Raw genomic sequence first — 17,515 nt, 5'->3', positions numbered from 1 at the left:
AGATACTTATGGGTCCTTCTCCAACACTAAGACACTTAGAGTAGATACATCATAGCCAATAAAATATAGTAAGACATGCAGTTATTTGACTTGCACATTCCTAATGCTGGACAGTTTTGCCAAATCTGAGGTTTTAGGTTGGTTCAGGCCTACTTGGGTCAGTTGTCCCTAAGGGATAACTTTGAAATCCTTGGGAAACTAGGACTTTTCTAGACTCCTCTGTCCCTCTGGGGATCAGGAAGATCAGATACAGGCTGGACACCAGGCCACTGAACACTTAGCAGAAACTTTAGAGGCTCCAGAAGTGACTCGGTCATCTGATGTCCGACTCATGTCTCAAGGAAAGAGTCCCCAAGTCCTCCCTGGGTTCAAACCAAGCCCCACAAGTTAACAAAAGTAAATATTTACTAAGCACTTATTATGTGCCAATTCAATGCAAGGTACCAGCAGGAAATGAAACAAGAAATGCTTGACGTTATCTCTGTCCTTGTGGAACTAAACAATATAGCTGGAGTGAGATGGTTAATATACAGCAATTAACCAGACAGCAGATTAAGGCAGCACATTGCCAAGCACTGGATTAGGATCCTAAGTGCTGTATGAAATCAGGAAAGGAAAGGATGATTATGGAGGGGATGGTGTGGGATGGAATGGAATGGGCGGGGGGGGTTGTAGTTGCAGAGAAGATGGAACCTGAATCAGGGTGTTGAAAAAAGGAGAACTGGGATTAGTGTCAAGAAACCAGTGAGTTGCTCCTTATTCTGGTTTTAACAGTCACCAGCCCAGAGCAGAAAATATGAACCTACCACCTACTTGGAATACAGGAATGCCAGCAGCTTATCCAGCAGGTGAAGTTTCCCACTGGCCTCAATCAGGTGATCTCCAATTTCAAAAGGCTCTGGTTCCACACCTGGAAAAGAAAGAACCCACTCCCCGTAAACGTGTCCCCAGTCAGGGCAGACTGAACAGAAAAGCCGATAGCCGAGGCTACAGAGAGGCCAAGCTCCTTCTAACTGATAAAGGGCCCAAGTCTCATATCTCTTTGAGGCATTTCATAATTATTTTTTACATGATGATCTCAGCACTTCCTAACATCAATCACAGAGCCTGGCACACCCAATATGCCTAAGAAATGTTTACCCAAGGAAGAAACCCACTCTTTAGGAAGCTGAGGATGCTAAAGACCAAAGAGACCCAAAATTGAAATCTTCAGGCTCTCACTCTAGAAAACAAATCAAGAAATAGGCTCAGATGTATAAATGAGTCATTCTCAAGGTGGGGATAGTAGAATAACCTGGAGGGCTTCCTTCAAAATCTACATGTTCCCAATGCCCCATCTCTTAAAAAAAAAAAAAAAAGCTCTGATATGCACCTAATTAAGATTCTGTGACATTTTAAAACAATTCATACTGCTACTTGGCAAGGACTTCCTTAAGATGACTTGGCAAACCCTCCACACTGATCCTATCAATAACAGAGCCCTCATAGCCACAGGAAGTCTGGAATGGTCCCAAAGGCTACCAATCAGAGTGAATTTAAAAAAAAATTTTTTTTGAATGAAAATTAAAACACTACATATCAAAATGTATAGAATGCAACTAAAGTAGCACTTAAGAGGGAAATTTAGACATCCATAAGATGAAAGGGAAGCAGCAAAGGAGGCTGAGAAGGAGCAGACATAAGGCAGGTGGAAAAGCGAGAGAAAGTATTGTCCCGGAAGCCAAAGGATAAAGGCGTCTCAAGACGCAATCAACTACGTCAAGATTTTGAGAGGGTAATTAAAATGTGAACTGACAACTATTGCTTGAGCCACTCGGAGACCACTGGTGAACTAGGAATAGTAGTGATAAAAGGCTCAACAAGTGGGTTCAAGACCAAGGGGCATCCAATCATAAAGAAATGATCAGATAATGATTCACTTTGTTATACAGCAGAAACTAACAGAACACTGTAAAGCAATTATACTCCAATAAAGTGTTAAAAAAAATGACCAGATAAATTCAGATTATGAGACATCACATAAAACAACCCGCCTTGATTCTTCAAAACTGTCAATTTCATCAAAGACCAAAAAAAAATGCTGAGGAACATTTCTAGATTATAGGAGAGTAAAGAGAGCCCTCACAGCCACAAAAAGCCTGGAATTGTCCCGAAGGCTACCAATATAAGTGAATTAAGTTTAAAAAAATGACAAATGCAATGCAGGATCTATGACTAGATCTTGAATTTTAAAAAAAGACAGACAGGAGACAGATTCACAGGAGAGAAGCATACACATTATTTCCCATAAGTTTTTACATGACACAGGGAGCTCTCCTAAGGAAATGAAGAAAGACCCAGAAAAGTGGCAAAATTTAAATGCTTTTCTATTGTGCTGAACAAAGAGAGGCAATTGTGAAAAAGGAACCACACTATGTGGGAAAGGCTAAGGAGAATGAGAATTGTGTTTAACAAGGCCTATTTGTACAGAATTCTCTCATTCTCCAATTTCTGCCCTTGAGTATAACCATGTCACTCTCCTCCCAGCAAAGGGAGGAGGTCTTCATGGTGGGAGGGGATGGGGGGATGGATATGTTATCCTTTCTGCACCTGCTGTTTTGGGGGTTGGATTGTTTGTTTCGTTTTTGCTGTTGTTTCTTTTTTAAGTGTCCATAGCTCAAAACAATAAAAACATGTAAATCAGATAATGTCACTCCTCTGATTAAAATTCTCCTGGTTTTTCCCATTGTATCTAAAATAAAAATAAAATTACTTTAAAAAAAGAAAAGAAAAAAGAAAAACAAAGTCATAAGGGATGTTTAGGAGACAATTGAAGAAATCTGAATATGAACAATACATTAGATAACATCAACATAAAAAATTAACAAGAGAAAATGGGAGAAAATAGACAGTAAGTATAGGCAAATCTTTTGAAGAATTTTGCTGTGAAGTTGGCCACAGAAATGACAACAAAAAGTAATGTGAGAAAAAAGGGCACTGCCTCACCATCAAATAAATATGGGTGATCCACACACTTTCGAAGCTGGGACAAGACATTCTGAAGTTTAACTTTCTTTACCATCTCATTTTCAAACGCGTCTGAAATTTAAAAAAGAGAGAGAGAGATGGACTACTGGACAACAACAGAAAAAACCCTGTAAGTGTCCATACATAACCTTACTCATTTCAATAATATATCTTTAAAACCTATATTAACTTCCCAAATTTCACTGAATCACATTAAGAATTAATAGCACATCGATATAACGTTTTCTTAACCATCACCTTGTTTCAAGAAAGAAGCCTAACTATAAAACAAACTCAGGGGGTACTTTGTTACTCTTTTGCAGAATTCTAAATTTCCTTTTTCAACTGCTATTCTGGAGCCAAGGGACAAAAAAGTGCAAATTGAGAGATCTGTCTATTCCTATCTCTCCCTTCCCAGTCCCCATTCCTTCCAGACGGTTTTGGGTTGGCCAAAATGTTCATTCGGGTAATGTCTTACAGAAAAACCCAAACGAACTTTTTGGCCAACCCAATATGATTTAACCGAAACGTTCTGCAATGTGTTAAATATGTGTCAGGATAGGAAAATGAAAGGCATGACTGGGACACCTAGAAGAGTTTGCTTAACTAAAGGCAATAAGGAAAACCAGGAGCAGGGGGATGGGGAGGAAATTTCACAAATGCAACAACCAATAAAGTCTGAGTTATACTAAAGATACTCTGCAGCTGACCCGAATATTATTCAGAATACAAAATTCCATCCCATATTCTTGCTATACAAAGTGAGTGTGATTATAAAATATTTCCTTGCATGCAAATCATATCCTCATTTAGTTTCTAAATGGACAAGTGCCCTCTGATTACCTAGGTCTTTCATCAAAATGGCCTTGTAGTATTTTTTCTGCAGCGCTGACATGCCATGGTATATCACTACTTCCGTCTTCTTGGGAAGCTCTGTGGCTACCTCAGCTTTCACTCGCCTCAGCAGAAACGGCTGCAAGAGTTTGTATAGTTCACTTGCTGTATGAGGGAAAAACACACACACACACAAGAGTAGTGTGGGACAAAAGCAAGACCAAGGCAATCAATTACTAGAGAACATACAACAGTTTATTTTTGTTTCTCATTTTCATGCCAATTCTGGGTTCTAGGCCAGCACGGTAATTTTTCATAGTATTTCTTCCTTCATTGGGTTCTTCTTTCCAACTCCTTCTGATTCTTACTAATAATCTCATTTGCATAGAGCCAGTCTGTTTCCAGGATACTTTTGCATTTGATCAGCATAACAAATCAGAAATGTAGGGCAATACGTAATATTGTCTCTATTTGTATAACTAAGTTAAGTGAAGCTCAGAGGAATTAAACCCCTTATCCAAAGTCACATAGCTGGCTCTAATGTTGCTAGCACTCAAACTTAGTTCTTTGACTTCAACGCCCTTGTTCCTTCCCCAGCTGTCGTGAACTTCGAAAACTAGCCTAAATTGGAATTACACTGCATGTAGGATTACCAGATATGGCAAATAAAAATACAAGTGCCCAGTTAAATTTGAATTTGATAAACAAATAATTTTTTTTAATATCAGTATGTCCTGTGTAATATTTGACTGGGTGTCATATATTTTATCTAGCAACCCTAAACATGGGAACAATCAGAGCAGGTTCCCCAGGTAAATTTCAGCCTGTGGTGTGGGGATCTCTGCTGTGAGGAGCCTTTCCAACTCACACTCACCTAGTACATACATACCCACTAGTTGGCATGCCTACCACTTGCTTTGAATAATCATCCTGGGATAATATCACAGAGATAGACAGACAATCCTATGAGGCAGGGGGGCAAAGGTGCAAGAGGAAGAAGACTACGAATGGTGACTGTACAAACAAGGAAGGCTTTCCCCTGTACTTCCACCACCATCCATCCCAGACTTTTGGTTTTGGTGCAGTGTTAAAAGAAACACCAGTGCTGTGGAATGCTGAATGACAGTTTCAGACTATAGCACCCGCATACTTTTCTGCCTCAGGGAGTAGCACGAGAAGTTAACAATGTCCTTATAGAAAATTACATGTTGGAAAAAAAAAGGTCTGCAAATCAGCAGATATTATTTCTTCTGAAAATGACCCAAATAAGCACGACTATAGAATCATGTAACAAACGAGTAAGAGAGTCATGAACAGCAGGAGCTGGGAACAGCAGGAGGTCTCTGACATCACCTTATCTTTGTGTGGCTCTGTATCTCCCCAGAAGGTGTCCTCTGGTTATCGATTCTCTTTCTTTTCTATCTATAACCCTCATGCGCTAGGGAAGTCTCTGGGCCAGACCTCTTGGGCATGATTTGTAAGAAGGGAACTTACCTGACTCAGACTCTTTCTCAATATCATGGTAACGCTGAATGAAATCTTCCACCTGCTCCTTGGAAAAGAGATCAGGCTCCACAAAACTGAGGAGAGAGTAGAGCTCTCGAAGGCTGTTCTGGATGGGAGTTCCGGTCAACAGGAGATTGAAGACGACTGAAAACTCAAATATATAAATAAATAAAGTGAAAAATCCATAACCCTGGAAAGCAAGACTGAGTTACCCATCACAGCCTTTACAAAGAGAGGCATGATTTAATGAAATGACGAAAGGGACATGAAATCAGAAGGCTCAGGTTCAAAATGTATATAACTGTTTGATGTAGGAAATAATCTCTCTTCAGTTTAGACTATAAGAAGGGGTAATAATCCTGTGAAGGAGATACCATTATAAGGTAAGTAAAATCACATTTTGAACGCTAAAGTACTGCATGAGTATTGAATATGGGTACTGTTATTCTATCTATGTGGGAATTCAAGCACATAGCATAGACCCAAGCAGTTTGAGAAGCCCAAAGCAATAGCAGCAGGACCCACCACTACAAGCAAGAAGCAAAAAGATCTCTTTTAAAAGAATGTCCTTTTGTAAAACTTTACAGGTGCAGCCAATGCAAGGCATCAAGACTTCTGGACATTTCTGGACCATACAGAGTCCAAAATGGAAACAAACTCTTTAAATTTTGAGCAAAAGATGAGAACACCAAGAATAACAGACTAATGAAGTAGAAGGTTAGGAAAAACAATAACAACGGATATTAGGTAAAGCAAAGGACAACCTCTGAACTAACGTTAACAAGAACTTAGACCACTTGAGTTAAGTAATACAGCACAAAGAGAAAGCCATATCCTGTGTATATATGTTAAACATCAAAATACATTATGTATGAGTGTATGTATCTATATAGATACATGTATACACTTTGACATTTAAAGTAATATATTTTTATTTTTTTAAATAATATATATGCATGTTTATGTTTGGGTAGACACCGCACTGCAAAGGATGTGGTAGCATATACACCAAATGTTAACATATGCAGTGGAGGATTTTTGGTAGCTTTTACTTTTCTTCTTGTGTTTCTATATTTTGATTTGGGGGAGGGTCATAAGAAGATACTGCTTTTGGGAATTCCCTGGCGGTCCAGTGGTTAGGACTCCGTGCTTTCACTGCCGAGGGTGCAGGTTCAATTCCTGGTCAGGGAACTAAGATCCCACAAGCCACACAGTACAGCCAAAAATTTAAAAAAATTAAATTAAATTAAAAAAAGGAGGCAATGCTTTTGAAATAAGAAAAGGTGATAAATGAAACGACACAATCAATTAAAACTGATTTCAAAATCTTTTTTTTGGGGGGGGGCACTCTCCCTTTTTTCGTTTCTTTTTAAATTGTCTAATCAATGCCCATTCATGCCTGCTCTGCTTGTAGGACAGTGTTTTCATAGTAGTTCAACAATAAAGGTTTCCAATAACCAAATCACATTTTTAAAATATGTGCTCACCAAGCAAAGAACTAAAGTGACCAAAATAATGAGGTCAACAAAGATAATCAAGGTTGTCAGTCACTAAAATCAACTTACACTATCACATGAGTTAACATTTTTATTCAAAGCAGTGTCCATTTTGGCATCAAAACTTATACTCGGGGAAAAAAAAAAAAGAAGTCCAGAGATGGGGCTTCCCTGGTGGTGCAGTGGTTGAGAATCTGCCTGCCAATGCAGGGGACATGGGCTCAAGCCCTGGTCCAGGAAGATCCCACATGCCTCGGAGCAACTAAGCCCGCGCGCCACAACTACTGAGCCTGTACTCTGGAGCCCGCGAGCCACAACTACTGAGCCCGCGTGCCACAACTACTGAAGCCCACACGCCTAGAGCCCTTGCTCCGCAACGAGAAGCCACCGCAATGAGAAGCCCGTGCAATGCAACAAAGAGTAACCCCCCCTTCGCAGCAACTAGAGAAAGCCCGCGCACAGCAACGAAGACCCAACGCAGCCAAATACAGATAAATAAATAAATTTATTAAAAAAAAAAAAAAAGTCCGGAGACAATCTGTTTGTGTACAATATTTTGTAAACATTTTTGTATAAAATATTTTGCAAATATTTTCTACATTATTAAATATTCTTATGCATAATTTTTCATGGCAGCCTTACTTTGTAAGTGTACTGTATGGGTATAGCATAAATTGTATAACCAATTCCTTATATTCACATTTAGGTTGCTTCCAACTTTTACAAACAAGCTCAAAACAACATTAGGAAGGAGGAAAAGGCAGTACCCTTCTCCCCACCAATCAATAAATGTGAGTATTCAGATATAGAGAGCAGACTTGTGGTTGCCAAGGGGAATGGGGGGTGGGGAAGGGATAGATTGGGAGTTTGGGATTAGCAGATACAAACTATTATACATAGAATCGATAAACAACAAGTTCCTACTGCATAAAACAGGGAACTCTATTCAATATCCTGTAATAAACCATAACGGAAAAGAAAAAAAATAAAAATTATAAAAGTGAGTGTTTTTTTCTGACCAACTAGTTGTCTGCAATTCAAACCTCACCTAAAAAGGAATACTTAGATGATGCAGAACAATTTCCTCACTTAGCCCCTCTGAGCCTTAGTTTCCTTATGAGTAAGAAGAAAAGGCTCTGGAGCAGGCAACAGACTTTAGCTTCCCCCACTCCAAGCTCAGGGTTCTTTTACTACACCCGCTTCTCTTCTCCCACTGTAAATCAGTAAACTGGCATGGTAGTTTATGAAGCAGTCTCTTATAAGGTTAGGCGCCAGGATATGACAACCTCTTGGGAAAGAGATACTGTTACGAGTCCCTAAAAAGAACGTAAAGGACACTACAGAGCAGAGGGGCCCCCAATAAGGGACAGGAATCTTTGAGACTGTGCGAATAATAGACAGTGGCCATATCTGCATTAACACTAAAAACTGCAATTTTTAGCCAATAAATATAGAATTAAAATCTAAGACTTTCTTCCAAAAGACCTCTAAATTTATTAATTGATCTATTTTAGGATAGGGACCAAAATTCAGTGATGGTCCCACACATTCACACGTGGGGGTCTCATGAACGAACAAGCCTTTACTAGGTCAACAAGGAGAAGGGCACTTCATACTCACAAGCTGTTCCACTGGCTCCTCAGAAAAGAGGGCATATCTAGGGCTACAATGACATTTCTCATTTACTTTGCCTGAATGATGCCAGAGATTAAGAGAATGGAATAAGATCAAGGGTGTCATACTCAAAAGTATGACAAAGACAGGAGAGATTGGAGGGACTATTCAACGGTGTGAAATCAGTCTCTTCACGACTCTGTGAACTGTCAAATTTTTTAAACAGGTAAGTGGGGGAGGGGTACAATATGTCAGATATGTTTGTTACTGCAGACAGAAAAACTACAGTAAGATTATTTTTAAAGAAACTGCCTCTTTGAAGAAGATCAAAAAGACAGTTGAAACATTTCCAAAAATACAATGTATTTTCCTGGGGTAGAGTCTTATTCATTTGATAACCAGATTTTAGTAAACATCACCTCCTGTGTAAAAGAGAAAGAAGTTAAGCCATATTAAGTACTACTTCTGCACTTTGTTATAAAGTGACAGAAATCTCACTGAAAAAAAAATTTCAACTGAATTGGCTCTATATAGGACTAAACTAATATATTTTAAAATGGAGTTATATAAAAGCTAAGAGTATCCTGGGAGTTTACCTCTGAAAGTGTCTTATGCAGCAAGGAGCTTTGGTTTTTCAACCTGTGAGCTTCATCCACAACAAGAACACTCCAAGGGAAGCTGTGAGGGAAAAATCCAAGCTTTCAGTTTTGTGTAACTCAAACATATATCTCACAACCAAAAGTCTTACTACAAAACCATGACTCTTGCTGGGAAGACTAATAGCAAGCCCATTCTATTAGAAACACACCCAAATTGCCTTCTTATCTGAGCGCTAACCATATACATAAGACAATCTGGATAAGGTAGTAAAATTAAGGAAATTTATGGGAAAGATCTATGCATTGAAGGCAGAAAGAAAGGAGTTGGAGACATAAAGCAAAAGAAAACGCTTATGACCACCTACTATGTGCCAGACACTCAGCTTGGGGCTTGAGGTATGTTATTTAAATCAAAAATATAAAGTGAGCAAACATTATTGTACCCTTTTTAACAACACAGACTAAAGCTCAGAAAGGTAGATGACTTGGTCAAGGTCATAAAGCTAGTATGAGGCAGAACTGAGATTCAGACCCAGAAGAAAAGCCAAGAGACAGTGGTGTCACAGTAGCTAAAAAAGTATGATTTTAAGATGGGGACGTGGTGAACATGATCAAATGTTACAGATAGTAGGATACATCATTGGCTCTGTTAACGTGGCAGTCGTTGGTAGCTGTGCCAGAGCACTTCTGCAGCATGATAGCTACGACCACAAACTCTCAAGAGGTTGTAGTCATAAAAGCACATCCTCTGCATATACTCCTGGGAAGCTGTTTTTCCCACCAAAAAAATTGAAAATATGGAAAACTATGTATGTATGAATATGTTCCAAGCTCTATTATTTAAAACAGCAAAAAATTGAAAATAATAATAATAGGTTCAATAATGGGTGACAAAATATAGCATTTTAAATGATAAATATGATTATAATATAAAGGCCTATATAACTAAAAAAGGTATTATATATCTTTTTCACAAATGTGAAAACCATGCAAAAGATAATAAAGTGGAAGTTATAAGGTTTTTAACTTATTTCATTTGTAAACATTCTGTACTCCCATTACATATTTTTATACTTAAAAAACTAAATGTATATACAAGTAAAGCAGAATATTGGGAAGACAGTAGGTATGGAAATAAAAATCCCTCAAATATTAGAGGAAGATCTTGAGCACAGGTTGGCCTTAGAGGAAGAAGCCTTCTTCCTCTGAGGCCACAAAGAAAATCCAAAAAACGGGTAAAATTCCAGCAGGAATTGGGATCATTCCTGCTGGGTAGCAGGACCAGGGGCTGCACTGAAGGATAATAAAGAATAAGAATGCAGCTGATGTTGGACACTGGTCATGAGATAAGGTGTGAAAGTGGCTGCAGTACAGTGCCTGACTCCTGTTTGAATTACCATTCAAAATAGATTAGGTATTAATCTATTAAGATTATTATGGTATTATTAAGGTATTAAGAACTAGATATTCAGGTTTTTACACACCGCAAGCATCCAATAAAAAGTGTATTCAATGAAACAGACTTCAGGGAGGTGGATCTGGGCTCAGTGAAAGAAGGAGGTCAAGTCACTCATCAAAGGACACGCCAAGGGATGTTTCCTGGAGAGGATGAGGCAGAGGGAATTCCAGCACTGAACAGAAAGTGGGACAAAGTAACTTCTAGTCTCCTTGATCCAAAGATTTTGTAAGTCTGCTGTCAAAAAATTTTCTGATTTTTCATACTGTTACATGCACAGTCTCAGTTCTCTATGATAAGCTTTTTTTTTTTTTTACATCTTTATTGGAGTATAATTGCTTTACAATGGTGTGTTAGTTTCTGCTTTATAACAAAGTGAATCAGTTTTACATATACATATGTTCTCATATCTCTTCCCTCTTTCATCTCCCTCCCTCCCGCCCTCCCCACCCCACACCTCTACGTGGTCACAAAGCACAGAGCTGATCTCCCTGTGCTATGTGGTTGCTTCCCACTAGCTATCTATTTTACGTTTGGTAGTGTATATATGTCCATGTCACTCTCTCTCTTTTTGTCACATCTTACCCTTCCCCCTCCCCAAATCCTCAAGTCCATTCTGTAGTAGGTCTGTGTCTTTATTCCTATCTTGCCACTAGGTTCTTCATGACCTTTTTTTTTTTTCTTAGATTCCATATATACGTTAACATACTGTATTTGTTTTTCTCTTTCTGACTTACTTCACTCTGTATGACACACTCTAACTCCATCCACCTCACTACAAGTAACTCCATTTCGTTTCTTTTTATGGCTGAGTAATATTCCATTGTATATATGTGCCACATCTTCTTTATCCATTCATCCGATAATGGACACTTAGGTTGCTTCCATGTCCTGGCTATTGTAAATAGAGCTGCAATGAACATTGTGGTACATGACTCTTTTTGAACTATGGTTTTCTCAGGGTATATGCCCAGTACTGGGACTGCTTGGTCGTATGGTAGTTCTGTTTTTGGTTTTTTAAAGAACCTCCATACTGTTCTCCATAGTGGCTGTATCAATTTACATTCCCACCAACAGTGCAAGAGGGTTCCCTTTTCTCCACACCCTCTCCAGCATTTATTGTTCCTAGATTTTTTGATGATGGCCATTCTGACCGGTGTGAGATGATATCTCATTGTAGTTTAGATTTGCATTTCTCTAATGATTAATGATGTTGAGCATTCTTTCATGTGTTTGTTGGCAATCTGTATATCTTCTTTGGAGAAACGTCTCTTTAGGTCTTCTGCCCATTTTTGGATTGGGTTGTTTGTTTTTTTGTTACTGAGCTGCATGAGCTGCTTGTAAATCTTGGAGATTAATCCTCTGTCAGTTGCTTCATTTGCAAATATTTTCTCCCATTCTGAGGGTTGTCTTTTGGTCTTGTTTATGGTGTCCTTTGCTGTGCAAAAGCTTTTAAGTTTCATTAGGTCCCATTTGTTTAATTTTGTCTTTATTTCCATTTCTCTAGGAGCTGGGTCAAAAAGGATCTTGCTGTGATTTATGTCATAGAGTGTTCTGCCTACGTTTTCCTCTAAGAGTTTGACAGTGTCTGGCCTTACATTTAGGTCTTTAATCCATTTTGAGTTTATTTTTGTGTATGGTGTTAGGGAGTGTTCTAATTTCATACTTTTACATGTACCTGTCCAGTTTTCCCAGCACCACTTATTGAAGAGGCTGTCTTTTCTCCACTGTATATGCTTTCCTCCTTTATATGATAAGACTCTTTAGGACAAAGATTACATTACACTCCCTGGCTGTTCTCAGAGTGTGCAGTACAGTAATACAAAGTATAACTTTGCCAAATACATGAACCTAGTTGCAGGGCAGGGATAAAGAGGCAGACATAGAGAATGGACTTGAGGACACGGGGTGGGAAGGGGAAGCTGGGGCAAAGTGAGAGTAGCATCGACATAATATACACTACCGAATGCAAAATAGATAGCTAGTGGGAAGCAGCAGCATAGCACAGGGAGATCAGCTTGGTGCTTTGCGATGACCTGGAGGGGTGGGATAGGGAGGGTGGGAGGAAGGCTCAAGAGGGAGGGGATATGGGGACATGTATATGCATATGGCTGATTCACTTTGGTGTACAACAGAAACTAACACAGTATTGTGAAACAACTACACTCCAATGAAGATCTATTAAAAAAAGAAAAAGACTAAATCCGTGTTCTTAGAGTTCATACTAAGTAAACATTATAGATGTCTCTTTATTATTTAGGTTCTTAAATTCACCTGGAATGGATTGAAGGCAGATGATCTAATATAGAAAGACTGTATTTCTGCTGAAAATGTGCAACTCCAGTGCACCGAGATACTTTGTAAAGCTCTCTTATGAAGAAGCTCCCCAGCACTGAGTGGTGGGTTTGGATGTCTGCTTTGCCATTTACTAGCAACATGCCCTGGGATGGGTCACCTAATCTCTTACCTTTCTCATCTATAAAACGGATGATAATACCCACCTTAGGGTTTTCATGAAGATTAAATAGGATAATTTATGTAAAGTACCCAGTAACATCTATCTCCCAATCTTCTTTTTTTTTTTTTTTTTATTAAATTTATTTATTTTATTTATTATTTATTTTTGGCTGTGTTGGGTCTTTGCTGCTGCACGCGGGCTTTTCCCCCGGCGAGCGGGGGCCACTCTTTGTTGTGGTGCGCGGGCTTCTCACCGCGGCGGCCTCCCCTGTTGCGGAGCACAGGCTCCAGGTGCGCGGGCTTCAGTAGTTGTGGCACACGGGCTCAGTAGTTGTGGCTAGCGGGCTCCAGAGCGCAGGCTCAGTAGTTGTGGCGCACGGGCCCAGTTGCTCCGCAGCATGTGGGATCCTCCCGGACCAGGGCTTGAACCCGCGTCCCCTGCGTTGGCAGGCGGACTTGCAACCACTGTGCCACCAGGGAAGCCCCTTCTTGTCTTTTGAGACTTCCGATATATTGCCTTGTATTATGGATATCACTACCCTTCTTACCCCTCTACCAGAGTTTATGTTCTCTTAGTGTCACTCTATGGTTTACTTTCCTGGTATTGCTGATAACTCCCAGAACAGTGTCTTTCCAGGGGACACATCTTCAATAAATATTAAGTTGGATATTAATAATAAAAAAGAAGTGAGAGGGAACGCATATACTTTTCCTAAGAAAAGTAAGGTAATATGCTTACTTAAATGAAACTTAAGTGAAACAAAACACTAGATGGAAGTCATGAAATCTATGACTGAGCCTTTAGTGTTTCAAAATAAGATGAAAATAAAAATCCAACTCAGAAGAACCTGGATAGGAAATAACATTGAAAATATTGATAAAGCACTTTGAAAAGTCTCCAAATATTAAAGATGCAAACCCCACCTAACCATGTCATAACTACACATGCTATGGAGAATGAAACTCTGTCAACATAACTTCTTATTCACCTAAAACTAGCTCTTGTTTGATTTACATGGTGACTGTTGTCTTCACCACATACTGCAACACCTCATCCCCATTGCCAGGTAGTACTAAGAGTTACATCTACGTTTCCTGCACTTCACGAGCTGAGGAGAGGCCTGAAAGCCAATTCACTGGAAAGAAGTATACTTAAAAATCCCTTTCTGAAGAACCTAGGGGCAAGACGGGAATAAAGACACAGACCTACTAGAGAATGGACTTGAGGATATGGGGAGGGAGAAGGGTAAGCTGGGACAAAGTGAGAGAGTGACATGGACATATATACACTACCAAACGTAAAATAGATAGCTAGTGGGAAGCAACCGTATAGCACAGGGAGATCAGCTCTGTGCTTTGTGACCACCTAGAGGTGTGGGATAGGGAGGGCGGGAGAGAGGGAGACGCAAGAGGGAAGAGATATGGGAACATATGTATATGTATAACTGATTCACTTTGTTATAAAGCAGAAACTAACACACCATTGTAAAGCAGTTATACTCCAATAAAGACGTAAAAAATAAATAAATAAATAAAAAGCTAATTTGATAGTATCTTTTAGGATACTTCCAGGAAGAGGCTCAAATAATTCACCTACTGTGTTGTAGTAAAATCTCCACACTGCAGTCCTGAAAGGTGTCTATGCAAGTTGTGATGTAAAGAATCTAGTATCTATTAACCACCCACCACATATACCTTATCTTATTTAATCCTCACAACAAACATCCAAGGTAAAAATTTCATTATCCCCATTTTACAGATGAAGAACACAGAGGTTAAGTAATGAACCCACAGATTTACACCTAATGAGTAGGGGGTTAGACTGTAAGACTCCTGCCACGCCGCACACCAGATAAGACTCATGGATGACACATCAGGAAAAAACGCAAAGTGCTAAAATGTGAAGTAAAGACATGACTTTCATGATATATTTAAGGCAATTTCTGAAGTAGTGCAACATACTCACGACTTTAGAAACGAGGCATCTTTCAAGCAAACCTGAAAAATTAAGGAAGACACATTACAAAGGCTGATATTGATATAACTCTGATATTAATAAGCTAACTTTTTATTAACTCTCCTAAACTACAGGATTTAGCTAAGTCTTATTCATTCACTACGTAAGAAATTCTGAGCATAACTTCTAAGTAGCACCATCTTACAGACAAACAAAGGGAGGCATGAATGAGCGGAAGGTCTTGCTTACAGTGACCTGGACAGTCTTAGCTTGAAGAACAAGGACTTAAACAGGGACTGGAACTAAGTGTCTGGAACTAAGTGTCCTCCTTTCCCACCCTCCAGTAACAAGAGACGATGCCTCAGCCCAAAAAACCCTTTCCCCTGCCTGCCTGCCTCCTTCTACTCATCGGCCAAGAGGCAGCTCAAGTAGTACCTACCTGGGAAGCCTTCCCCCTTGATCCACCAGGACAGAGAGGGAGAGATAGCTAACTAACTTGGAGCACAATGGTCTTTCGCTTCCCTTGCTCACAGCCTCTCTGTGAGAATCTAATAAAGGTAGACCTTCTTCTCAGAACAATATGAACCCTCAAAAAAAAAAATTAAATATAATTCCAGTAGATTCTACAACTTCTAAGGTCCCAGGTTAAGAGTTCTGGCTGTAGAAAAACAAACAGATACCTCATAGGTAGTTAGCAGCACATGAAAACGTGACTCCTGCCTTAGGTCTTGCTGTAGGTGGGCTCTCTCCTCCTTGTCACCTGAATATGTTACACAGGAAAGACCTGGAGCAAATCTGAATCCAAGAAAAGAGGTAGATGAGCACAAACATAGAGCCATGGAAAAGGGGTGCATGTCTGGAAAATTACTTTTCATGGAAGGATTGCAGATGTGCAGGCCCCAGGATGCCCTGCAGTCAGAATGAGTCCTGGGACCCTGAAATCTTACCTACAGTAATGGGTAAACCTAAGGGTAAGTCCCCATGTGAAGAGGGAGACATGTCAGATAAACATCTAAAAGGGCCTTGTGTTAACTGTAAAAAAAAAAACTATTTTTCCACATTCGTTACTTCCTATGAAGTGTCACTATATCACTATGAAAAAGATGGTTTCTTCCTTAGTTCAGCAAAATTTACTAAAAATGAGTACTGACCTTCAAATTGACAAAAGGTAACAATAACATCCATTGGACCCTCCCCCATCAGATCCTCAGTCTCTATCTACACTGTCTCATGTCAGAGTTTTCTGGAAGAAATAAACTCACTGCTTAGGACAATATGTTGTTTTATCATATTTCACATAGCACCTAGAAAACAAAACCTTAATGTAAAAAATAAAATTTCAGCAACATCTACTCTTGTACCTCTCCATCTCTTCTTTCCAGTTGCTCAAAACAGACAAGGGACAAAGAATCAGAAATGGTCCTTCATCGTTTAATCTTCCTGCCAAGTAAATGAAGAGAGCAATAGTCTGGAACACAGAAAAGGAAGGCGGTTTTGACCACATTTCCACGTGAGAAACAACGATAAAGTCCCCACAACCTTGTAGAGAACACTTACAATCACATCAAAAATAATAAAACACAAACACAAATTGCTGTAGAAGACTTGCTTTACAAAAAACAAAAATAATGTACAATCCTCCACACATTACGAGAGTCACCCATTCCTAGAGTGAAATCAGGTAAGCCTCAATATGACTGCCAAAGAAATTTATGGTACTCAAATTACATCAACAGTCAACAAGCAATGGTGCTCAAAATTTATGTAACTGAACCTTTTATACAAAGGAAAACATCAGGAAAGACAATAGAAATCAATGAAAACAATGCAAATGATGCACAAGGTCAGGAATGCTCTAAAAACATAAGGTAAGAAGTATCAAGACTTGACTGCAAAGAGGCCCAACCATGTGGTGGCCTCTTGCTGTTGGCCAGGATCTACTAAGAGACGATGTTTTCCTTCCTCCCTCCATGTGCACTGATGGTGCACCTTCTATTTTCTAGGCACTATTCTGAGCTCTAGTATATAATAGTGAACAAAACAAACAAAACTCCTAGTTCTCCTGGGGCACACATTCCAGTGAGGAAAACAAACAATAATATAGCCTCATGAACTCAGGTCAGGGTCTAAACTGAAAATCTTTGTAAAGCCCAATAGCTTATTTTAGGATATGGCTATACACACTTTTAACCAGAAAAATTTTCTTTAAAAGGTTGCTGTGATACATAGAGAAAATAGCACTCTTTTATAAAACAAAAAGTTTGAGGGCCCACCATCCCCAATGGCTGAACTGTTTCTTAGAAAAATTTATCCTAAGGATATAATCCAAAATCCTAAGAAAGCTATACAAGCCCAAAGATGTTCCTATAGAGGTTAATTTAAATATCACAAAAGAGGGGAACTCTCCATTCCTCATCTGTAGAACATTCAAGTAAATTATGATCAATTCCCTTGATGGACTATTATGCAGCCAATAGAAAATAATCACTGTGAAGAATATAAAATGGAAAATAACAATACTATTAGATTAATAAAATGCAAACTATATGTGCACTATAATTTCAACCATGTAAAACACATATTGCTATTC

At 39.1% G+C, this 17,515-nt stretch overlaps 1 protein-coding gene across 3 annotated transcripts in view; it reads right to left on the bottom strand.

The window, feature by feature from the left end:
• The window catches only part of CHD1L (chromodomain helicase DNA binding protein 1 like), a 53,525-nt gene that overhangs the window by 26,631 nt on the left and 9,379 nt on the right, over positions 1 to 17,515 (bottom strand). For all 3 annotated transcript variants that reach the window (XM_057551129.1, XM_007182127.2, XM_007182128.2), the window contains exons 3-10: positions 16,287 to 16,393; positions 15,606 to 15,720; positions 14,935 to 14,966; positions 9,053 to 9,134; positions 5,335 to 5,497; positions 3,850 to 4,005; positions 2,986 to 3,078; positions 814 to 910 (exon numbers count right to left, since the gene is read on the bottom strand). In XM_057551129.1, the coding sequence (XP_057407112.1) occupies positions 814 to 910; positions 2,986 to 3,078; positions 3,850 to 4,005; positions 5,335 to 5,497; positions 9,053 to 9,134; positions 14,935 to 14,966; positions 15,606 to 15,720; positions 16,287 to 16,393 (845 nt within the window). The remainder of the gene's footprint in view (positions 1 to 813; positions 911 to 2,985; positions 3,079 to 3,849; positions 4,006 to 5,334; positions 5,498 to 9,052; positions 9,135 to 14,934; positions 14,967 to 15,605; positions 15,721 to 16,286; positions 16,394 to 17,515) is intronic.

This window comes from Balaenoptera acutorostrata, chromosome 1 (assembly GCF_949987535.1).
Source record: "Balaenoptera acutorostrata chromosome 1, mBalAcu1.1, whole genome shotgun sequence".
Lineage (NCBI taxonomy): Eukaryota > Metazoa > Chordata > Mammalia > Artiodactyla > Balaenopteridae > Balaenoptera > Balaenoptera acutorostrata.
Note: the sequence above shows the minus strand (reverse complement) of the source record. Positions and strands in the feature narration are given on the sequence as shown.